The sequence below is a fragment of the Moschus berezovskii genome, chromosome 20, assembly GCF_049115385.1.
Source record: "Moschus berezovskii isolate FMDL1 chromosome 20, NW_MosBer_1.0, whole genome shotgun sequence".
Taxonomy (NCBI): domain Eukaryota; kingdom Metazoa; phylum Chordata; class Mammalia; order Artiodactyla; family Moschidae; genus Moschus; species Moschus berezovskii.
In genome coordinates, this window is record NC_142479.1 from 29994899 (window position 1) to 30019132 (window position 24234).

At 45.8% G+C, this 24234-nt stretch overlaps 1 protein-coding gene across 2 annotated transcripts; it reads right to left on the reverse strand.

The window, feature by feature from the left end:
- Positions 1-8579: 8579 nt before the first annotated feature.
- RNF135 (ring finger protein 135) lies at positions 8580-22008 on the reverse strand. Of its 2 annotated transcripts, none has more exons than XM_055401376.2 (5): positions 21587-22008; positions 17374-17499; positions 14136-14295; positions 11094-11183; positions 8580-10143 (listed from the first exon to the last, which is right to left on the reverse strand). In XM_055401376.2, the coding sequence occupies exons 1-5, from the start codon at positions 21941-21943 to the stop codon at positions 9614-9616; spliced, it is 1263 nt and encodes a 420-aa protein (XP_055257351.2). In that variant the 5' UTR covers positions 21944-22008; the 3' UTR covers positions 8580-9613. The 2 variants fall into 2 exon arrangements, with proteins under 2 accessions (XP_055257351.2, XP_055257348.2); XM_055401373.2 differs by having other exon boundaries at positions 17356-17499; positions 21587-22007.
- Positions 22009-24234: the final 2226 nt, after the last annotated feature.

Consider the following 24234-nt stretch of genomic DNA (forward strand, 5'->3'; position numbering starts at 1 on the left):
CTCCCGCATTGGAGGCAGACGCTTTAACCTCTGAGCCACCAGGGAAGCCCCGCAGAAGACATTAAGAGACGCAAGTTGGATCCCTAGGTCGGGAAGATCCCCTGAAGAAAGAAATGATAATCCACTCCATCATTCTTGCCTGGAGAATCCTATGAACAGAGGAGTCTGGCAGGCTATGGTCCATAGATTCTTAAAAAGTCAGACGCAACTTAGCATGCACAAAATGTAGGATATCATGTTTATAAAATGATTTAACAAATGTTTATTGCTTCCACCATGTGCACTGCTCTATACTAGGTTCTAAGGAAGCAGTAATGTGGTGGGCAAGTTGTGGATGAGAAGTCTGGGCATTCATCTTTCTCTTCTTTCTCATCATCTCTCCTCCAAATCATTTTCCCATCAGCCCAAACTGCCTTTTTGAAAACTTTTCATGACAGGTAGCATCTCCTAATCTAAGTCTCTTTCTACCTCCTCTCTCCCCATCCCACCCCTAGCCAAAACCAGCACTACTTGTGTGACTGTCCCACTTCTAGTAATCCACTCCCCCTGCCTGGCTGTGTTCACAGACAGCCTCCAAGGCAACATAATGCGATAACCCAGAAAAACTGCAAATATCCGCATAAAACTCCTAGGAAAATGACCATGATTTTAACCTGAGTGGCCTTCCTGTACCTTTGTCTATAATTAGTGCGTCAGTTTTGATCTGAGCTAAATTCGGTATACACGCACACATCACCATGTTAGACACAGTGACAGTGAGAGACTCCAGTCCCTTTGGTTGAAACCAGATCCACTCTGGGTAAACAGTTTTCAACTCTGGCCAAGGGGATGAGAGAGAGACTCCAGGCCAAGAAAACTGCAATTGCAAAAGTATATGATGTGACACAGAGGAGGAAGCTGGGCAGGAGGTTGTATCTGGCGAGATAACAGGAAATGGGGGCTACAGGTAGGTGAGAGCAGAGACAGGAAGCAGAACTTTCTATTTTAGGACCCTTTTGTGAAGAAACTGATCACCGAAGAATTGTTGCTTTTGAACTGTGATGCTGGAGAAGACTCTTGAGAGTCCCTTGGACTGCAAGGAGATCCAACCAGTCCATTCTAAAGGAGATCTGTCCTGGGTGTTCATTGGAAGGACTGATGCTAAAGCTGAAACTCCAATACTTTGGCCACCTCATGTGAAGAGTTGACTCATTGGAAAAGACTCTGATGGTGGGAGGGATTGGGGGCAGGAGGAGAAGGGGATGACAGAGAATGAGATGGCTGGATGGCATCACCGACTCGATGGACATGAGTGTGAGTGAACTCCGAGAGCTGGTGATGGACAGGGAGGTCTGGCGTGCTGTGATTCATGGGGTCGCAAAGAGTCAGACACGACTGAGCGACTGAACTGAACTGAAGAAGCACCCAGGAGTTTTAAGCAGGGGAGTGATATGATCTAACTTGCATTTCAGAAAGTTCACATTAGAATGAGAATAGATGGGGAGAGGGCTCCTGACTAGAGATGTAGCAACTCGAATTAAAATAATCTCGGAGAGAAGGGATGAGAGTCTGAACCAGAGCGCAGATGCAGAGGGAAGAGTTGGGGGGCAGAGAGTTGAGATGCCTTGAGAAGGCAAAAGCTAAGGTCAGAACTTGGTGACTAATTGTAGGGAAGGTACTAATTGTACCAGGAAAATCTCCCGTGGCAACGCCCAGACATTGAGTCCTGGAGATGTCACTGACCAAAGCCATAAGTTTTCTGCCCCCGTGGTTAAAGGTGAAAATTTTCACTAAGCACAGTCTTCCATATTATATGCACCAGGCCAATCTCAGAATCACCTGGTAGAATAAGAGGTGAATAAGGGGTGCAGGGACAGCAGAAACTGTAAGTCTTGTGGGCAGAAACCTTTCTTTTCTCTATTATCTTTCCATCCTGATTAAGTCAAGATGAAAATCTCAGTAAATCTGTAATACCTGATAATCTCCTCTTGAGCCAGAGAGAAAGAGAGAGAACACTTCAGTTCAGAAACTTGAGACAAAGGTTCCAAGCTAGTTATAGCATTTTGTTTTCCTTGAAACATACATTTACGCTTATCTCTGTTTCAAACATATGATTCTGCTTTCCGTTTATATCAACTCTTTAAAGCTTCCTTTTGAAACCCATGTACCTGAAGAGGGAAAAATGAATTGGTTTAGGAAAGATATTAAGTAAAAATGGTACAGGAGATTTGAAGATGTAACAAAAATCATGGCATTTGAAAGGCTGAACCTTAAGAAACCTTGTCCTTAAAAAGCCTATGGCTGGTTAGGAAGAAAAAATTCACAAATCTTCAGCATAACCTAAGTATTTATAATTAAGGAAGAAAACTTCAGTCGTCTGGAAGGAATCAGTGTTTAGGGTTTTGAGCAATTATGAATAAGGATGAATTTGGGGCTAACGGGTCAGCAAAGTAGGGGTGATGGAGCTGAGCAGACACCAGGGAAGATTCTCTCTTTCCTGTCAAAATCCCCAGGTGCCCCCGAGGAAGGGACTTCTCCCTCCAGCAGAGCAGAGGAGCCTGAGAGGTCTCCCAAAGAGCAGCATTGTTTCAGTTTGTGATTTGTCTCTATAACCTGTTGGAAATAAAGTCTTCAAATTAAACTTTCCTGGGGCTTCCACAGTGGTTTAGTGGTAAAGAATCCACCTGCCAATGCTGGAGACACAGGTTTGATCCCTGATACGAAAAGATCCCACATGCCCCAGGGCAGCTAAGTCCCTGAGCCACTGTCAGGCGAGTGTATGTTCCCCGGTTCTTTGTCTCGTCACAGCAAAGATTTGGAGTGACGGACATTAAAGCCCCCTCGGCGTGTCACAGCTCTCGGGTCTTGGACAGACCGTGTTATAGCTCTCAGGTCTTGAATGGACCGTGTTATAGCTCTTAGACAAATCAGTGTTACAGCTCAGTGTTACAGCTCTATTTTATTTAGAAGATAGCAGGAAAATCCATCTTCAAGGCGTGAGGGCACTTCGATCCAAAGACGTGAACAGAAGAGCGACCCATTGTGAGGGAGAGAGAGAGAGCTAGCTTTGGCTCCTCTTTTTATATGCTTTTTTCCCCCCTGGGCCTGCCCTATGTAAATTGGGCCAGCCAGGAGTGTTGTTTGTTTTACCTGAGGTCCTCACTCCGGTCCTCGGACCTTCCTTTGTTCTATTTTTGCGGGCTTTTCCCTTCCTTGTCTTTTGGCCACCGCCATTTTGGACTCCTTTTCCCTATTCTACCTACCTAACAGCCACAAATACTGAACCTGTGCTCTAGAGCCCGGGAGCCTCAACTCCTGAACCCACGTGCCACAACTACTGAAGCCCGCATGCTCTACAGCCTGTGCTCAGCAACAAGAGAAGGGATTGCAATGAGCAGCCGCACACCACAGCTAGAGAGTCTTCCCCACCCCTGCTTGTGGCAACTAGAGAAAAGCCCATGCAGCAATAAAGACCCAGCACAGTCAAAAATAAATAAATTTTTTTTAAGAATTAAACTTTTCCAGAAAAAAAGAAAAGTACCCGAGGGAGGAAAAACAAGAGACAGATAGATATAACTGTATTAGGAGCTGTCGTGAGCCTTAAGAAGGTGGTGCCTTCCTCCTTAGTAAATGGTTCTTCCAGGAACCGGAAATTCTGCTGTGCTCTGCTTTGTCGCTCAGTCGTCAGTCTTGTCTGACTCTTTGTGACCCCCTAGACTGCAGTCCTCCAGTCTCCTCTGCCCATGGGGATTCTCCAGGCAGGAATACTGGAATGGGTTGCCATGCCCTCCTCCAGAGGATCTTCCCAACCCAGGGATCGAACCCAGGTCTCCTTCATTCCAGGCAGATCCTTTACTGTCTGAGCCACCATGTCAACAACCACTTAGATGTTTGAGAGAAACATCTCCAGATGGGGTGAGCGGCTGCCTTCAGAGCCCCTGACGGGAAGTCTTTCCGGCTTGGTCCTTGGGGGGAGGCTCCCCCACATGGTGCAGACCCGAGTGAGAGGTCCTTCATCCACTGGCATTTCAACTCCAGTTCTTCTTCTGGGTAGGATTTTCAGTTTTGTTTGAGAAAATGGTGCTGTTGATATTTTTCACACTGCATGGGAAAGGATATGCTGACAGAAAACTCGAGGCAAGGGACTTCCCTGGTGATCCAGTGACCAGGATTCGGAGCTCCCAATGCAGAGGGTCCTGGGTTTGATCCCTGGTCAGGAAACTGGGAGCTTCCCTGATAGCTCAATGGTAAAGAATCTGCCTGCAATGCAGCAGCCTCAGGAAACATGGGTTTGATCCCCTGGAGGAGGGCATGGCAATCCACTCCAGCATTCTTGCCGGAGAATCCCATGGATAGAGGAACCTGGTGTGCTACAGTCCATGGGGTTGCAAAGAGTCAGACAAGACCGAATCTACTGAACACACACACGAGGAACTGGATCTCTCATGCTGCAACTAAGAACTCACACAGCCAAATAAATATTTAAAAAGAAAGAAAGCTTGAAAGAAAAGCAAAGAATCAAAAAATGATAACCTTCATTTCCACCTTTATAATTCTTGTGCTCTGGCTGCAGTTTAGGGAAGTCATGTGACCAAAGAATTAAACCCCACTCTAACAAAGGCCCCATTGTCCATACCACCTGAGAGGATGGTATTTAACCAAACGACTTCAATAGGCTAAAATCCTGGCCTTTAGATTCTAAGTTTTAAAAGGCAAACATCAGGGACTTCCCTGGTGGTCCAGTGGCTTGGACTCCATGCTCCCAACACAGGGGCCTGGGTTCCTAGTCAGGGAACTGGGTCCCTCATGCTGCAAGTAGAACATCCCACACACCACAACTAAGACCCAGCACGGCCAAATAAAAATAATAAAGTAAAATAAAATACTGTTTTTAAAAAATGAAAGGCAAACATCAAGGTGACTCTGGGTGAGCCGATAAAGGCTCCACAAAGCAGGAAGTGAGAACAGAGAGGCTTTTAATGGTCATCTGGCACAAAGAGAGAGGCCCTGGCCCTGCTTAGGAGCTCAAGGCCACTACACTGAGACCTGACACCAACGACCAGGGAAGAAAGGGCATCTCGTGGCTTCAGTGCTGTATCTTATCAAAGTGGACAGCCAGGTCTGGGTCTCAGCCAGGATCTTATCAAAGGATGTTAAGCTTTGAGACTTGGAGAGTGGGAACACTGGCCCGGCTCTCAGATCTGCCATGCTCAGCTGACTGATCCTGCCCAAACCCCTAAGTTGATCCAGGCCCCCACTCCCCTCTCTCAAGTGTTATCAAAAAGTGATAATACTCATGACACAGGGTAGTTTATGAGGCTCAGAGAGCAAATGAGTAGATCATGGGGGAAGAATTCTGGTGCTCCTGTTTCCAAGAACATGTGAGGAAATGAGGTGTGAATCTAAAGATGCTGGAGACCAAGGTGCTCTGCAGTGCTTAGTCGCTCAGTCGTGTCCGACTCTTTGCGACCCCATGGACTGTAGCCTGCCAGACTCCTCTGTCCATGGAGATTCTCCAAGAATACTGGAGTGGGTTGGCATGCCTTCCTCCAGGGTATCTTCCCAACCCAGGGACTGAACCAAGGTCTCCCACATTGCAGGAGAATTCTTTACCATCTGAGCCACCAGCGAAGCCCAAGAATACTGGAGTGGGTAGCCTGTCCCTTCTCCAGGGGATCTTCCTGACCCAGGAATCAAACTGGGCTCTCCTGCATCAGGCAGATTCTTTACCAGTTGAGCTACCAGAGAAGCCCGAGACCAACATAGGTGATGTGAAAGTACAGTTCTGAGACTTCCCTAGCAGTCCAATGGCTAAGACTCTGCACTTCCAATGCAGGGGGCACAGGTTCAGTCCCAGGTCAGAGAACTAAGGTCCCGCATGGTGTGACCAAAAAAAGAGAAAGAAAATATAGTTCTGTCATTGTTGCCGTGTTTATAACTACCCTGGCATTCTTCCAACGTCTTCACCTGTAACTTTAATTCTTTTGCAACCTTTGAGGAACAGAAGGAAGGGCCAATAATAATGAGTTCCATTTTACAGGGGAAAGACGAAGAGGCGAAATGCACTGTCAAAGGTCGCCTGGCTGGTTTGTGTGGCAAGACTTTCTGTTCAACCCAGTCCAACAGAGCTGGATTCCACCTCTCCAGCAGGTGCTTATGCAACCTGGGGGCCTACAGATGGATTGTAAGGCGAAGGAAGGGAGGGGAAGGCTGTAGATCAGGTGACTTCAAAGACATAGCGACCATTAATAGGTATGAGGGTTCTCTAGATGGGGAGTGATGAAAATGTTCTAAAATTAGATTATGGTAATGGTTTCACAACTCTAAATATACTAAAACACATTGATTTGTACACTTTAAATGGTGAATTTTATAGTACATAAATTATATCTCAACAAAGCTGTTAAGATATATCAGGGTTTTTGTTTTTGTTTTTCTTTTGAGTTTATGCTAAAGATGCATGTTTGGGTGCTAAAACTCTAAAGAAGTGCAAGCAAGTGATTACTGTAAAAGTCAAGATGCCTTTCAGGTGGAGAGAGGGTTTTGTACCTGGAATGGGGAAAGAGCCTCTAGGGTCAGTAGCAGGGTTTTATGTCTTGACCTGAAGTGTAAAGGCTGCTTAATAATAATAATAATGATTATTCCTTATGCTGCACATGTGTTTTGTGTAGTTTTCTCTATCCATTCTGTTATGGGATAAAATGATTCTAAAAAAATGGGGGAAATCAAGTATGAGATGATACCATGTGCTGGCCAGACTGTAAGGACTGCCCCCACTTCCTGGTATTCGTGTTCTTCTGAATCCTCACCCCTAAATGTGGGCAGGGCCCGTGACTTGCTTCTAATCAACAGAATAAGGCAAAGGAGAAGGGATGTGTTGGTTATATGTCCATGTGGTTACATTCAGTTCAGTTCAGTCACTCAGTCGTGTCTGACTCTCTGCAATCCCATGAATCACAGCACGCCAGGCCTCCCTGTCCATCACCAACTCCCGGAGTTCACTCAAACTCATATCCATAGAGTCGGTGATGCCATCCAGCCATCTCATTCTCTGTCGTCCCCTTCTCCTCCCGCCCCCAACCTTTCCCAGCATCAGAGTCTTTTCCAGTGAGTCATAAGATTTAATGTCGGGACTGACCTGGTGGTCCTAAGGTTAAGAATTCACCTGCCAACTCGGACACTGGTTCGATCCCTGGCCGGGAAGATCCCACAATTCATGAGGCAACTCAGCCCATGAACCACAACTACTGAGCCTGTGCTGGAGAGCCCGTGCTCCACAATCAGAGAAGCCACTGCATGAGCAGCCTGTGGACCGCAACTAGAGAAGACCACACGCGGCAATGAAGACCCAGCGCAGCCAAAACTAAATAAATTAAAAAACGTTTTTACCACACATCAACAAGAATTAGCCACAGGTATAGAGATTGCAGCCATGAAATTAAAAGACGCTTGCTCCTTGGAAGGAAAGTTATGACTGACCTAGATAGTATATTGAAGAGCAGAGACATTACTTTGCCAACAAAGGTCCGTCTAGTCAAGGCTATGGTTTTTCCAGTGGTCACGTATGGATGTGAGAGTTGGACTGTGAAGAAAGCTGAGCGCCGAAGAATTGATGCTTTTGAACTGTGGTGCTGGAGAAGACTCTCGAGAGTCCCTTGGACCGCAAGGAGATCCAACCAGTCCATTATGAAGGAGATCGATCCTGGGTGTTCATTGGAAGGACTGATGCTAAAGCTGAAACTGCAATACTTTGGCCACCTCATGTGACGAGTTGACTCACTGGAAAAGACTCTGATGCTGGCAAGGATTGGGGGCGTGAGGAGAAGGGGACGATAGAGAATGAGATGGCTGGATGGCATCACCGACTTGATGGACATGAGTTTGGGTGAACTCCGGGAGTTGGTGATGGACAGGGAGGCCTGGCGTGCTGTGATTCATGGGGTCGCAAAGAGTCGGTCATGACTGAGCGACTGAACTGACTGAACTGATAGAGATGCCCCTCCCTCTTGAAGGTATGGCAGAAACCGAACCAAAGCAGTTACTCTTCCATTAAAAATGAACAACTTTTTTTTTTCATCGTTTTTAAGAATTTATTTTTTAATTGAAGGATAATTGCTTTATAGAATTTTGTTGTTAAAAATGAACAATTTTTTAAAAAATTAAAGATAAAGTTTTTAAAAGAGTGAATGTCCATCTTTTGGGAGACTTGATCTCCCTCGTTGGCTTTGATGAAGTAAGCAGCTATGTTGCAGAGGCCCACTGGGTAAGAAACTGGAGTCCTCAGTCTGACAGCCCACAAGGTACTGAATGCTGCTGACAACCACATGATCTTGGAAGCAAGTCTTTCCCCAGGGGAGCCTCCAGGTCACCGGCCCCAGTTCACACTCTGACTGCAACTTTCAAGACTCCAGAACAGAAGCCTCGGCTAAGCCGTACCCTGACCCTGGCCCACAGAAGCTTTGAGGTTATAGATGTGTGTTGTTTGAAGCCACTGAGTGTGTGCTTGGTAGCATGCCCCTTGCGGGTGGGGAGGAGGTCCCCTAAATCAATATCACTGTCAGTGATGCACTAGAAGGACTCACAGGATTCAGCAAAGCTGCTATGCTTGTGATTACAGTTTATTACAACGAAAGGACACAGGTTAAAACCAGGAACAGAAAAAGGCACATAAGAGAGGGGTTGGGAGACCCCACCCTCCTCTCAGTGGAGTTACAGGGCCATTGCTTAATTCTCCCAGCATGATGCGCGACAATGCACATGGAATACTGCCAACGAGGGAAGCACATCCCAGACTCGGTGTCCAAGGCCTTGATCGGCCCACGGCAGGCAGAGTCCCCGGTGGCTCAGACGATCAAGAGTCTGCCTGCGATGAGGGAGATCTGGGTTCAATCCCTAGGTAGGGAAGATTCCCTGGAGAAGGAAATGGCAACCCACTCCAGCATTCTTGCCTGGAAAATCCCATGGATGGAGGAGCCTGACAGGCTACAGTCCATGGGGTCGCAAAGAGTCAGACACGACTGAGTCGCTTTATTTTGTAGGCAGAATCACTGCTCATATGGCTGATCTTAGTTTCCAGCTCCTCCACAGATCAAGCTGATACTGTGTGGCCCAAGGGCCTCAGATAAAGACAATCTTATCAGGCAGGATATTCCAAGGGCTTAGATGTTATCTCCTACTCAAGAGCCTGTCCTTTCGCAAATTAGCCAAGAACAGTTACATTGCATCCCTCAACTTTGAAAGTTCATTCCTTTTTTGTTTGCAATTTCTTTATTTTTAAAAATTATTTTTGGCCGGGCAGCGTCTTGGTTGCTGTGTGCAGGCTTTCTCTAGTTGCGGTGAGCGGGAGTTACTCTTCCTTGGGGTGTGTGGGCTTCTCCCTGTGGTGGCTTCTCTTGTTGCCAAGCATGGGCTCCACGGCTCCAGGCTCAGTAGATGTGGCGCACTGGCTTAGTTGCTCTGTGGCATGCGGGATTTTTCAGAACCAGGGATTGAACCCGTGTCCCCTGCATTGGCAGGTGTGATTCCTAACCGTCTGAACCACCAGGGAAGTGCTGGAAGTGGGATTCTTAAGTTGCCACCCTGCTAAAAGTCAGAGAAACCAGGAAATTGATGTGTTTTAACACCCAGGGAATGTTTACACATTGACTTGCCTTATAGTCAGAGAATTTCCAGGGTATAAGCCATACAGCCAGAAGGCAGGGTGTAGAGGGAAAGAGACAGAGACCCAGCACTCAAACAGAGGCTTCGCCTGATCTGCCTTGGAATAGAAGGCAAGTTTTCCCTCCTCAAGGTCCAGCCAGATGCCCACCACACTAGGTCTGTCTGAGCCAAGGACAGTTTCCTTGACCATACACCACGCAGAGAGCTCGCTGGTCCCTTTCCACTCTACACACCAGGAGTCCATGGTCCTTCCCAGGATCTGGTCACGCTTCATCCCCCGCGAAGCCACCCCGACTGCCCAGTGGCTACAACGCTGAGTGTCCACTTCCCAGTAATGCTGCCCAGAAGAGAGGGCCTGGGAACATAAGGCCTGGCTGGAGGCAAACCTCTCAGGACTCCAGGGATACAGCATTGGGAAGTCGGACACAGTCACTGTCCGGCGATCCATGGACACCTTTAGATTACAGGAGAGGCTCCCAAGCTCAAAGGTTGGACTGATGGCCCCTGGGGGAAAAAACCAGAACACGACCAGTCAGCTCTGATGGTTCATGCTACGAGGTCCTCAAATAGCGAAAAGCAGCTGTGTATCTTTGAATGCAATACAGTTTTTCTTCTACTAGCATTACGGTTGGAAAGTCAACTTACAGTGGAACCTTGTTATGCATACCCCTGATGCTGTTCTAGTGACAATACTCCCCTCTCCCACCTTCATTTCTACTTACCCATTAGCCTTCTTTCAGGAAGCTGTCTGTGAAGCCCACCCCACAACAGTCACCTCTTGTTTTTCCCCTAATGCTTTACCTGATTGCTAGTGATACTTAGTATTTTCTACCTGTAGTAGAGTGATGGATGACCATGGCTATTTACATCTCTCTGGTCACTAAGCTTCCTGATTAAGGCTCATGTCTTATTCCATACTGTTTTCCACTAAGGGAGTAGTAAATAGTTGCTAATGCTCGGCATTCCTACTGAAACTCATATTTACACAGGTTTCTTCACTTACCCTGATGACAGTCCCACAAGGAAGTAACTACTACTATCTGCATCTTACAGATGAGGGAACTGAGGCTCTGAGAGGTCACATGACTTCTCCAAGATCAGACAGCTAGTGAGTGGAGCAGTTGGCTCCTGGATCCGTGCCCTCAAGGATTATTCCAGACTGGGGCAGTGATGGTAGTTTAGCCCAGGTTGGGGTATTGGCAGTTGGCTGTAAGTGGTGGCTCTGGCATGGATGCCCAAAGGTTGCCAGGGTTCTGAAAGCTCACAGGTCTGGCTCAGCCTGGAATTTGGGAGTCTTCAACCCCTTTTGCCTTTGTCATCAGCTCCCCATGGGAAGGGGCCAAGTGTAGAGGAACTAGCCAAGGGTCTCACAGCAGAGAGATGGACACAACATGCTCTTACAGCTCCTTGCTCCACCAAGTCAAACCCAAGTTGTAGGCAGATCATATACTTACATCGAGCAAACGAGGAAGCCTTCTTGGGTGCAAAGCGGCTCTGGTCAGGCAGTGGGCATGAGGAAGAAGATGGAACTTCTGGGAGTTCAACTATGGAATCAAAAATATTAGGAGAGGGAAACAGTCCCATCAAAAAAAAAAAATGCACATAGAAGATATCCAAACATCATGATCAACAGACACAGCTTGTCTTTCTCATTGTCAGCATTTGATCAGGCAGTACATCCAGCTTAGGCGTATCGGGTCCCATGTTCTTACTGTGGACTTTTTTCCCCCACTGAGTCCTAAGCTTGTTGCTGGCAGCGATTTTATTCATCTTTGCATTCTAAGCATATGCCCAGTGACAGGTACATAAGAAGTATTTCATGCGTATTTATCAAATAAATTAACTAATATGGTTCCAGGAGATCACAGCACCCTCACCCCCAGAATCTCCATGACCTCAGGTCAATGCTTTAAACCGTTATTAAACTGGGAAACATGAATTGATGTGAGACTCATCACAACTGCTGATACCTATTTCCTCTCAATATAGTGAAGTTTTGTTTTCATTTTATTGAAGTATAGTTGATTGAGTGTTGTGTTAATTTCTACTATACAACAAAGTGGTTCATGTATGCATATATATATTCTTCATATTCTTTCCATTATGATTCATCACTGGCTACTGAATATAATTCCCTGCACTATACAGCAGGGCCTTGTTGTTTATCCATCCTGTATATAATAGTTATACCTGCTAATCCCAAGGCTTGTCAGGTGGCTCAGTGGTAAAGAATCCACCTGCCAATGCAGGAGCCTCAGGAGATGAGGCTTCAATCCCTGGATTAGGAAGATCACCTAGAGGAGGAAATGGCAACCCCTTTCAGTATTCTTGCCAGGTCAATCCCATGGACAGAGGAACCTGGCAGGGTACAATCCATGGGGTTGCAAAGAGCCAGACATGACTGAGTGACTGAGCATGAGCTAACCCCAAACTGTACTGAATTTTATTATTACCTTAAAGCTACTGTGTGCTTACAATGACCATAGTAAGTGGCAGAAGGGAAAGTAAGGGAAATACTAGGATATGGACTATGAAGGTGAAATCTTCCCCGTTTGTATCCTGAAGTGACAGCAGCATAAACTGAACCTCAGAGTCGGATGATGTAAACTTATGGTGTAGACAGACACAGTACAGTCCTGTAAATGTATTTTCTCTTCTTTATGCTTTTCTTAATAACATTTTCTTTTATTCTAACCGACTTTACTGTAAGAATATAGTGCATAGTACACAAAACATACGAAGTATGTGTTAATCAACTGTTCATGCTGTAGTATGGCTTCCAGTCAATAGTAGGCTACTGGTAGTTAAGTTTTGGGGCAGTGGAAAGTTACATTCAGATTTTCGGCTTTATGGTGTTTGGTGCCCCTAATCTTCACGGGTTCAAGGGGCAACCGCACTCCTCAATAATTAAATTTGTATTACAAATAATCACCCATACTGGGTAAGCCCAAAATGGTTATCAAAATTGTAGTGTGCATTAAAATTTCCTGCAAAGTTGGTAAAAATACAAATCCTTGGTACTTAGTCCCAGAGATGCTAGCTCAATAGTTTGGCAATGGGGAATGGATTCTGAATTTTCATTTTTTAAGGGTGAGAAGATTTTTAATTAATACTATGAAGTGAGCATAATATTGATATCAAAATCAGAAAAAAACACATAAGAAAAAAAACAGCAACAATATAGGCTAACAAACTGGAGATTATCTGCATTCTCTCTAGTGTTATAGAGAGTCCTGGGCCATGCCTCGAGAAACACTGTGCTGTTTAGGCTGCGTGATTTCCATGGCAGTTCATGGTCTATTTACATAGGGTCAAAGGAAATCATTGTGAGGAGGCAGCCACATTGCTTAGCAGCTGTTAACATGCTGACTTGAACAACAGCTAATCTATTGTCTTAAAAACAATCTTGTGAGAACTTCAGGGAATGATGTTTCAGGAAATATTCAGATCCTATGTTTTAAAGCTGCCCTGGACTGGCCCAAACAATCAAAATCAAAACACCTGAAACAGGGACTTCCCTGGAGGTCCACAACGACAACTGGCAGTCCCATGGTTAAAACTCTGAGTTTCCAGTGCAGGGATTGCAAGTTCTATCCCAGGTCAGGGAAACTAAGACTCCATGTGCCTTGAACCCAAAATAATAATAAAAAAAAAGACTCTTTTTTCCCCTACAGCGGAATGAGCTTTAAAAAAAAACCAAAAACTGCCAAGATAATAAAAATTGTACTCGCTAAGACATACTTCAGTTTTCTAAGTTAAATTTTTTTAAAAACTATTTTATTTCGGAAGTTGCAGTGAATGGGGGCTACTCCCTCACTGCGGTCCCAAGGCTTCTCATCGTGGTGACTTCTCCTGTTGCACAGCATGGGTTCCAGGGCGTGCGGGCATCGCTTGTTATGGTTCTCAGGCTCTAAAGCAGAAGCTAAGTAGTTGAATTGCACAGGCTTAGTTGCTTTTCAGCATGTGGGATCTTAGTTCCCCGACCTGGGATTGAACCAGTCTCCCCTGCACTGGCAGGTGGATTCTTACCCACTGCGCCACCAGCAAAGTTCTGTTATAATCTACACTGTTACTACTTAACATGTTAACACACCCACCAGAGATTATAGTTGAATAGAATTTATCAAGAACTGTATACAAAGTTGCATTCTTCATTAATAAGAGATTTACTAGTGAAAAATTAAAAAGCCGCCTATGTCTGAATCTCAAGTAGAATAACACAAGTGTGCAGTGACCTAGCAAAATCAGGTCTAGGTTCTGGATTTGTAAGTCTTAGAAAATGAGTTTCTGTCTATTAAGAGGCTGTGTTACATCACACCTCCAGTCAGGTCCAAAAACACATCCAGCCACAAAAATAGCTCAGCCCACTCCTTCCTCATTCACATCCCAGGGAACACGCAGCTGGGCTCAGAGATCCTGTTCCCTCAAAAAGAAGCCACGGGACACGGGCCCAGCTTCCATAATCAAACCTCCTCTACCAGAGAACACCAACTCACCCTGGATTTGTTCTTCAAGGGTCCCTTTCTGCGTGAAGTTTTCTCGTAATTTTTCTTGGATCTCTTCTAGGTCATGGAGAATCTCTTTCATTTTTCGCTCAGGTGAGCTGGAACTCAGTTTGGGAGAAGCCAAGGAAAGGTCCACCCCTTCCAACAAATTCTATTAATGAATAAGAACAGAATGAAAGAAAAGGGAGGGAAAAGGAGGGGGAAGGGAGAGGGAAGGAAGGAAGAAAACCTAAGGAAGGCATCAAATATATCCCAGTCCTGCCAACCATCATAGTTTTCTACTTACCTCCCAACAGGTTTTTCAAAATATAATTAGGCCCTCAAAATACGTTTGAAAACAATCTGGAATACATTATTACGGCAATAATATTAGAGAATAGCAATTTCTGGGCGATGGGGTTATGGATGGGTTGTGGTTCTTAAACTGCTATGTATTTTCTAGTATTCTGTACAACAGATACAGAATTCTTAGCTCATACCCCAAAAACGTTTTAAAATTTTAGGCCCATCTTATAGGGGCTTTACAAAATAAATAATACAGGTAGCCACTAAGATAAGCCACAGAGGCTGAAATAGCCTTCCCCCGACTGCTATCATCTTATCGTAATAGCTCTTCCCCTGGGCCAAGACAGTCATGTTGCCTGCATCCAGTCTCTGGGGCCTCCAACACACACTCTCTGATTTTCTTCACCTTCAGGCCCTGTTTTTCCCCAGCACAGCCTCTCATCTGCTCACCACCTTCCTACCTCCAGCACTTGACTTTCCTTCCCAACTTAGGAAAATCCATTTCCCATTTTTTTCATCAGTCATAAGAGGAGTAGGTACCACCTCTTGCGTATTTTCCATTGCTCACCTCTAACTGCATAACAACATTCCAAGATAGGTTTATTACCCCCATCTTGCAAAAGAAGGTTAGGGCTGTGTGTGTGTGTGTTTGTGCTCAGTCGTGTCCGACCCCATGGACTGTAACCCATCAGCCTCCTCTATCCATGGAATTTTCTAGGAAAGAATACTGGAGTTGGTCACCATTTCCAGGGTTAGGGTTAGTTAACTAAATTGCCACAGTTAATTTGATTGTCCCACATTTTCACATTGCTTAAGCACATTTTCAAACAAGATATTTAAAAAACACTCTCCCCATTAAACCAATGAGGAGCAGGCCACAGATCATTTGTTGTTGTTTTACAGATAGGAGCCTGAGACTCAGAAAGATGCAATGACTGGCCCAAGGTCATAACACTAGTGAGTAACCACATCAGAACTGGCAGACTCTCAGACTCTCCACCCCACCACGCCGCATCCCTGAGGATCCATCATCCACTCATTCTAATACTCTGGGCATTTACTGAGCACTTACTATGTCCCCAGCACTGTGCCGGGCCTGGGAAAACAAAAGCGAACAAAAGAACAAACGTCATCAAGGTCTCTGCCCTCCTAGAGCTTAGAGTCCAGTGCCAGCAAGAGGAATGAAGGACACTAATAACTTATGGTATCCATCACTAGCAAGTCACAAGTGTGACGACTGCTGCAAATGAAAGGTACATGGAATCACATACATGAGAGCCTCTAGTAAGGGGACTTGACTTGTTCAAGGAAATCAGTGAAGGCTTCTTCAAGGAAGTGATAATCTAGTTGAGGGCTGAAGGATGAGCAGGCATGACCTACGTGACAGGGGAAAAGAAGAACATTCCATGGTATGGGTCCCGTGATGAGAAGTGTGACACTATAGTGGGGACAGAACGGAGTGATTTAGGAGGCTTTGGTAGAAATCCAGATCAGAGATGGTCATAGGGTTAAGTAAATAGGTTCAAGAGATGTTTAGCCAGATGATGGAGGAGGGCAACATGATCCTCAGGTTTCTGACTTGGACACTTGGAATGGTTACAGGGTCAGCTGCTCAGATGGGGTACCCAGAGGAGAGACAGCTCAGGACGGATTAAGTGTGATGTGCCTCTGAGATGCCAACAGGAAAAGATGAGAAGGAAGACACTAGATCAGAGGAGGGTCCAGGCTGAAGCTACGTTTGTGCACGGGGTGGGTAATGAAAGCCACAGGTGTGGACAGGGCCATCTGAGGGAAAGAGACAGTGACCTAAACTCAGCCCTGAGGAATCCCAGCATTTCACTGCTTAGCAGAGGAGAGTAAACCTGCGAAACAGACAGAAAAGGAGCAGCCAGAGAGACATGGGAAAAAACTGGAAGACTCGTATCTCAGAGCTAAGGGGAAAGAAAGCTTCAAGAATGAAGTTGTGAAAAGAAGCAGACTCACTCATATATAGAAAACAAATCTGTGGTGAGCAATAGCTAGTGGAATTTGCACAGGGAGCTCAGCTCGGTGCTCTCTAATGACCTAGAGGGGTGGGATGGGAGTGGGATGAGAGGGAGGCTCAGGAGAGAGGGGGGAATATATGTATTCGTGTAGCTGACTCACTGTGTGGTACAGCAGAAACTAACACAACACTGTAAAGCAATTGTACTCCAATAATAAAATTTTTTAAAAAAGAAAAAAGGGGGAAGAAAAAGATCTTTTATCTCTGGTCGTGGCAGAACAGGTTTCAAAAAAACATTTTCCTTTAAATATATTAGTTATTACACAGTGCTTTGTAAAGGTATACATATATACTAAATATATATAAATATTAAAAAAAAACAAATTAGCGGGGAGAGAGGTGAGAGAGGCAACATGGGGGCACAGGAGTGAGCGGTAAAAACTACTGGGTGTGAGACAGGCTACAACGATGTGTTGTACAACACTGGGAACATAGCTGATATTTTCTAACAACTGTAAATGAAGTGTAACTTTTATTTATTTTTTATTTTTGAAGTGTAACTTTTAAAAATCATACAGAACTTTTTAAAAATTACAAAAAAAAATGATGTTGTGTTCAACTATGTCATAGGTGGCTGAAAGGCCAGTGAGAATAAAAGCTAGAAGTTCTGCAGGATTTGCATAGAGGTCACTGGTGATCTTTGGAGAGTAAGCTGGTTACGTGGAGTGATAAGGATGAATGCAAGCCTACTTGAAGCCTTCATACCTCACCTCAAACATTCCAAAGTCCCAATTGTCTACCAATTGTGAAGAGCAAGGTGAAAGACTGGGATATAGCACATCCTTCAAGGGCACACATATTCATCTTGCTTCCCAGCGGTTCCAGGGAGTTGTCCCTAGCTCCACCCCCTGGCACATCCTTTCTTCTCGCAGATGAGCCTACCATAGCCAGAATGCTCACTTCTTTATCTGGTCCAGATTCTGGGAGGTGTCTCGGACTCTGAAGGTTTCTGACAGTATCTATAAGCCGTTCCACCAGCTTTGCCAGCTCCCGGTCAACTTCTGTGATGCTGTTCGGTGCCTCCACCTTAAAAGAGCAAAGCAGAACACAAAGCTGGACCCAGGAACCAGCTCTAGACAGAGGGAGCCATAAACAGGGGATAAAGGAAGCGGGCAAGGAAGTGACAAAAATGTCCAGAGGAAAAGGAGGTAAAGTCCTCGGACTTCCCGCATTCCCGCCCCCCTACTGATCGTCCGGTGGCCCTAACAGGGAAGCAGAGTTCATCCATGGGATGGGGCCAGGGGAGTGGGGGCTGGGAGTGAGGCATGAAGGGAAGACCGGGGTCATTTTGAACTGGGGAAGTCAGCGGGGAAGCCGGGTGGGAGCCTGGAGATTTGGTGCAGGTGGCAGCTGGTAAGCTGAGTGGAAGGCATTTGGCTCAGGCTTCAGCTCCACGCTCACCTGACTCATCCTGTGTCTTCACCACTCCTTTCAAAAATTAAAGCAACCACCCGAGTTCCCTTTAACAGTGAAAAGCATCTGCTATGAAAGCATCGTGGAGATTCTAGATTGCTGTACAGATGCAAGCTCTTTTTGTTTACTGGTGTCCTTCACGTTTAAAGAAACATTCAGATGAGAATGCTAAACAACTCTGCTTCCAGAGCTTCATCTGGGCAGCTGCCTGGCTGAGAGTGGGAGGAAGTTTGGCCACCAACATATTCTGGCAACAACCTCAAGACCTGGTGACCGTCATCAGAGGCCAGCGGGGCCCAGAACTCACTGGAGAAATCTGAATTACCTCCCAAAGGGGTCCTACATAGAACCACGGAAATACAAGATTTTCATCATTCTACTCTAAATAAATCAGAGTTTTTAATAACTTTGGGGGGACAGCTTTCACTTTTTAAATTATTCTGGAACCTCAAAAACCGGAACTAACTTTTCATCTCTAAGAAGCACTGATGTCCCTCAAAATAGCATGTTTTAGAAGCCATATGCAGACTAATTTGCAGAGGAAGGTGGCTGACCACTGGTAACATTGTTTGCTCTTGTATGTCCAGGTCTCACTCCTAAACATTCTGGCAGCTGGAATTCTGGAGCGGAGGAGCCCTTATCTAGACACCTGAGCAAATTAAAAACTTTTATAAATAACTGTTGGTGCTTTTTCTATCCATAAAACTGCACACTTATTGTGATGAATTTAGAAAATGCACAGAATTGAAAGAAGAAACATTTTAAATCATCCAATATCCTACCATCCATAGACAATTGTAATCTGAAAGCCAATGCAAAGTATATTCAGTCACTATACTAACAAATAGTTTTAAGGACCTGAGGGATAATGCTGTATTTATTCATCTGTGGCCACACCGCTTGGCTTATAGGGTCTCAGTTCCCTGACCAGGGATAGAATCCGGGCCATGGCAGTGAAAGCGCTGAATCCTAACCACTAGACCACCAGGGAACTTCCAATGCTGTATTTATTACCAAAATGAAGAAAACAGCTTTAATTATAAGGGGAAAAAAAAGGAAGCAACTAATGTGTCCATTAAAAGGTGAATAGACAAACTGTGGGACATGTATGCAATGGAATATTATTTGGCAATAAAAAGAAATGAGCAGTCAAGCCACAAACGTTAATTACGTTTAGTGAAAGAAACTAGTCTGAGAAAGCTGGATACAGCATGATTCCAATGGTATGACATTCTGGAAAAGCCAAAGAGATAGCAAAAAATCAGTCGTTGCCAGGGGTTGGCGGGGGGTGAGGGGATACACAAAGGTGGGGTTTAGGGGGTTTTCAAGGCAGTGCAACTGCAGATACCTGACTTCGTGCATTTGTCAAAATCCATAGAATGGTACAAACAGGGAGCGAACTGCAACTATGGATTTTAGTAAATGACAATTTATCAATATTGGTTCACAGGACTCCCCTGGTGGTGCAGTGGTTAAGAATCCGCCTGCCAATGCAGGGGATTGACCCCTGGTCCGGGAAGATTCCACATGCCACGGGGCAAGCAAGCCTGTGCACCACAGCCCCCGAGCCCCCGAGCCCCCGAGCCCCCGAGCCCCAGAGCCCCTGCTCCACAGCAAGAGAAGCCACTACAACGAGAAGCCCACGCACCGAAACTAGAGCGTAGCCCCCACTCAACACAACTAGAGAAAGCCCATGGGCAGCAAGGAAGACCCAGTGCAGCCAAAAAATAAAGAAAAATTTAAAATACTGGTTCAAAAATTGTAACAAAGGAACCAAACTAATGCAAGAGAGTAATAATAAGGAAAACTTTGAGGGGAATAAGGGAACTTTCTGCAACATCTGCTCAATTTTCTACAAATCTAGAACTGCTCTAAAAAGTTAAGTCTACTAATTATTTGTGGGGGAAAAAAAAAAGAGGAGTACATAGCTCCAAGCTTTCTGACCCTCCATCACTCCCTAGCCTGCCCCAACACATCACACAGAGAAGGATCACAAAACAAGCAGGAACTGTCAGAACCAACTTTTTGAGGCAGAACTCTGGCAATCACTGACCCAAAAAACACAACCTGGCAGTAGGAAGCTTCGTGACATTCTGACCTGCACTCACCTCATCCCCTTCCTGGCTCAGTGGCAGTACTGAAAATTTCCAGCATGAAACTCTGGTCCTGGTTCCCAAAGGCACAAAAGAGATCTTATTCACAAACCATTGCATATGTCTGTTCTAACCAGGCTCGGGGCTGTCTGAAGGAATGACACAGGGTGCTCACTCATCTTTGTTTCACCTAACTTGGAGCTCAGCCCAGAGAGGTGGTGGGCATTAGTCAGAAATGCCGCAAGAGGAGTCAAACTTGCAGGTGTCTGGGGCAAAAGATCATGGTGTAAACTGACAATATCCTAAATCCTGGTGGCTAACAGACTAGGAGCAAATAAACCTAAGTCCCTGGAGCAAAAGTTGAGGAAAATTGGAACCCTTCTACTTTGTTAATAGGAATGCAAAACATTGTTGTTATGTGGAATGCAGTTTGGCTGTTCCTCAGTTAGCTAAACACAGAATTGTCATGTGAGCCAACAATTCTGCTCCTACCTGAAAGAACTGAAAATAGGAACTCGGATATCTGTACACCAATGTTCACGGCAATGTTACTTATGATAACCAAAAGGTGGAAACAATCCAAATGTCCATCAATGTTTGAATGGATTTTAAAAAAAAGTGATATAATCAAATAAGGGAATTATTATTCAGCCACAAAAAAGGGAATGAAGTTCGGACTTCCCTGGTGACCCAGTGGATATGAATCCGCCGGCCAATTTAGGGGACAGGGGTTCGATCCCTGGTCTGGGAAGATTCCCCCTACCTCAAAGCAACTAAGCTCCTGCCCAACAACTTCTGGGCCTGAGAGCCGCAACTACTGAAGCCTGCATGCCCTAGAGCCAGTGCTCAGCAACAAGAAAGCCACCGCAATGAGAAGCCTTCACACCACATATAGACAGTAGCCCCCACTCACAACTAGAAAGCCTGAGAATAGCAATGAAGATCCAATGCAACCGAAAATAAACAAACGAATGAATAGTTAAAAAAAAAAAGGAATGAATTTCAGATATATGCTACAACACAAATGAATCTTGAAAATGGTATAGCAACTCAAAGAAGCCAAGGCTAGAAACAAAGCGGCAAATACTACCTGATTCCACTTGTATGAAATATATAGAGCAGGCCAAGTCATAGAGACAGAAAGTAGATGAGAAGGTAGCACGGGCTGGAGGGAAGGGAGAAGTCATTGCTTCATGGGTACAGAATTACTGTTTGTGGTGATGAAAAAGTTTCGGAACTAGCTAGTGTTGATCACTGCATAGCAATGTAAACATAATGCCACTGAACTGTACATTTAAAAATGGTTAAATGGCAAAGTTTATGTTATATAATGTAAACATATTTTAGCACAATTAAAAATTGTCAGAGAGATAGGCTGCAGAAAGACTGGAAATAAGTGGAAACAGTCCAGGGTAGATAGCACTTAAGCAGATCTGGATGCTTTTCTCCTGCTTCTTCATATTTCTCTGAACTTTCCAAAGAACGGGCTCTGTGTACAGCCTGAGAAAACTAAAGAGAAAGTAGAAACAATCCGGAAGAGAGGAAGCGCCCTGAGGGTACCGGGGTGAGCGGAGGGCAGGGGGCAGCCGCGGGTCCCGCCGCCCTACCCGCAGCTGCGCCGTGGGGCGCGCGGCCCCGGGCGCTGGGCGAGGTGCCGCGCCCGGCTCCGGGCCGGGGTGCGGGCTCGCGGCCTCCAGCTCTCGCGCCGCCCGCCTGTACTTGTCGGCCAGGTCCTCCAGCACCGTGTTCTTCCGCAGCTGCGGCGGCCCGGGGGCGCCCTCGCGGCAGGTGGGGCAGAACCGGCCGCGGCTCGCGTTCCACAGGTCCACCAGGCAGTCGCGGCAGAAGGTGTGGCCGCAGGGCAGCGTGGCGGGCCAGGCCAGCAGATCGTGACAGATGATGCAGCCCAAGTCGTCCTCCGCCAGCCACACGGGAATGGCCCGGCCCGCGGCCAGGCCCGCCATGGTCCCCAGGCCGCCCCCGCTCGCCGGCGCGGGCGCGGAAGTCGGGGCCACGTGGGGACCGCCCGGCCCGGGCTGGGCCTTCGCCGGCTCCTCCCTCGCTCTCTGCCTGTCCGCTCCTCCTTCGCTGCCGCACAGGCTCACCTTCCTTTCCTTCTTCCAGCCCTACTGCGAGCTCACTGGGAAATCAGCCAGCCCCAAGCCGCTAGAAACATGCCGATGCCATAAACAGAAAGGAATTTGAGTCCGGCTGTAGTGACCCAAAGCCTGTTGTACAGAGTGATGTAAGTCAGAAAGAGAAAAACAAATATTGTATATTAGCGCACACGCCAGCCAATCCTAAAGGAAATCGACCCTGAATTTTCATTGGAAGTACTGAAGCTGAAGCTCCAATACTTTGGCCACCTGATGCGAAGAGCTGACTCATTGGAAAAGACCCTAATGCTGGGAAAGAGTGAAGGCAGGCGGAGAAGGGGACGACAGAGGATGGTTGGATGGTTTCATGGACTCAATGGACATGAGTTTGAACAAACTCCGGGAGATGGTGAAGGACCAGGAGGCCTGGCCTGCTGCAGTCCATGGGATCACAAAGAGTTGGACACAACTGAACAACAAAAAACAACAGCACACACACACACACATATATAGAATCTAAAAAAAAAAAAATGGTACCGTTGAACCTATTTTCAGGGCAGGAATAGAGACACGGGCATAAAGAATGGACTTGTGGACACAGCGAGAGGAGATGAAGGGGAAATTGAGAGAGTAGCGTTGACATATATACATTCATGCTAGTGCTCAGTGACTTGAGTCATTTCCGACTGTTTGTGACTCCATGAACTGTAAGCCACAAGGCTCCTCTGTCCATGCGCTTTTTTTAGGCAATGCTACTGGAGTGGGTTGCCATGTCCTCCTTCAGGGGATCTTCCCCACCCAGGGATGGAACCTGCTGTCTCCTGCATTGCAGGCGGATTCTTTACTGCTGAACCACCAAGGAAGCCCCATATATACACTACTATGTGTGAAGCATATAGCTAGTGGAAGCTGCTGTATAGCACAGGGAGCTTGGCCCAGTGCTCTGTGATGTGAGGGAGGCTCAAGAGGGAGGGGAATATATGTATACTTTAAAGCTGATTCTTGTTGCACAGCGGAAAGCAACACAGTATTGTAAAGCAACTATCCTCCAATTAAAATCGAGAGAAAAGCCAGCTCAACTATAAAATTTTTTGAAAAGAAAGGAAGAAATGTGCTGATATCCCCAAATTTTCTTTAGTTTTTATGTTCTCCAACCCCCATTAAATTGCGACCTGGACAACTCTCTGGAAAAGAAAAAGGAGAGGATCCAAGAACTGTTTTCTGAGATGCGCCCACTAGGTGTCATTCAGCTACTCCATCAAGCAGTGAGGGATTGAAGAATACTGGGTGCAGGTAGCTGGCAAGTGCTTTAAAGTCTGATTTCTTTGTCTAGGGTGGAAACCTGGCATGGGTAGATTTTAAAACCTAACCCAGATGATTCTGGGGCTTCTCAGGTGGCACTAGTGGTAAAGAATTCACCTGCCAATACAGGAGATGCAAGAGACACTGGTTTGATCCTGTATTCTTGCCTGGAACACTCCCATGGGACAGAGGAACCTGGTGGACTACAGGCCATGGGGCTGCAAAGAGTTGGACACAACTGAGCACACACACACAGATGATTCTAACCTGTAGCCAAAGTTAAGTGACCCTTAGATTTTTTAAATTGTTATTGCAATGCAGAATTGTGCCACTCTTTCCTTACTGCTCCCTGCTGGCTGAAAGGACATTACCTGCTAGACTTCAGGATGAAAATAACTAAAGTCTGTTTTCTTGAGGGAGCACACCTGGCCCTGGTGGGGCTTTCTCTCCCTCCTCTCTTATTCTAGTCCTATTTGCATGACAAACCCATAACATATAAGAGTTGGAAGACAAAGTCCCCAAGAGGCAAATGAACTTACAGGCTTACACAGTAATACCTGAATGGCAGAGACCAGGACCTTTATCTCTGTTTTCTGTTGAAATGAACTAAAATTGTCCCATATTTTATTTCACCCCATATTGCCTGGGATCAAAATAGGTACCAGATAATATAAATTTGTGGCTACTTCCAATACTGGAAATGACAAGAAATACTCTTTAGCACTGCTTATCAAAGTCTGCACTATCTATATGTGAAAAAAATAGCATAGTGATCCACCACCAGACATTATTTTTAATAACCTCCAGCTGACAACTTGATTAGATTTTCCTTTATTTATTTTGTTGAAAGCAAAGAA

Bases quoted from the DNA above. Each gene is read 5' to 3' on its own strand.
- RNF135 (XM_055401373.2), bottom strand. From the start codon at position 21,943: ATGGCGGGCCTGGCCGCGGGCCGGGCCATTCCCGTGTGGCTGGCGGAG. The intron at 11,184-14,135 runs GTGAGTTGGTGT...TTGATTCCATAG, and splicing joins CCTTGAAGAACAAATCCAGG to TTGAACTCCCAGAAGTTCCA. The intron at 10,144-11,093 runs GTAAGTATATGA...TTTTTCCCCCAG, and splicing joins GGCTTCCTCGTTTGCTCGAT to GGGCCATCAGTCCAACCTTT.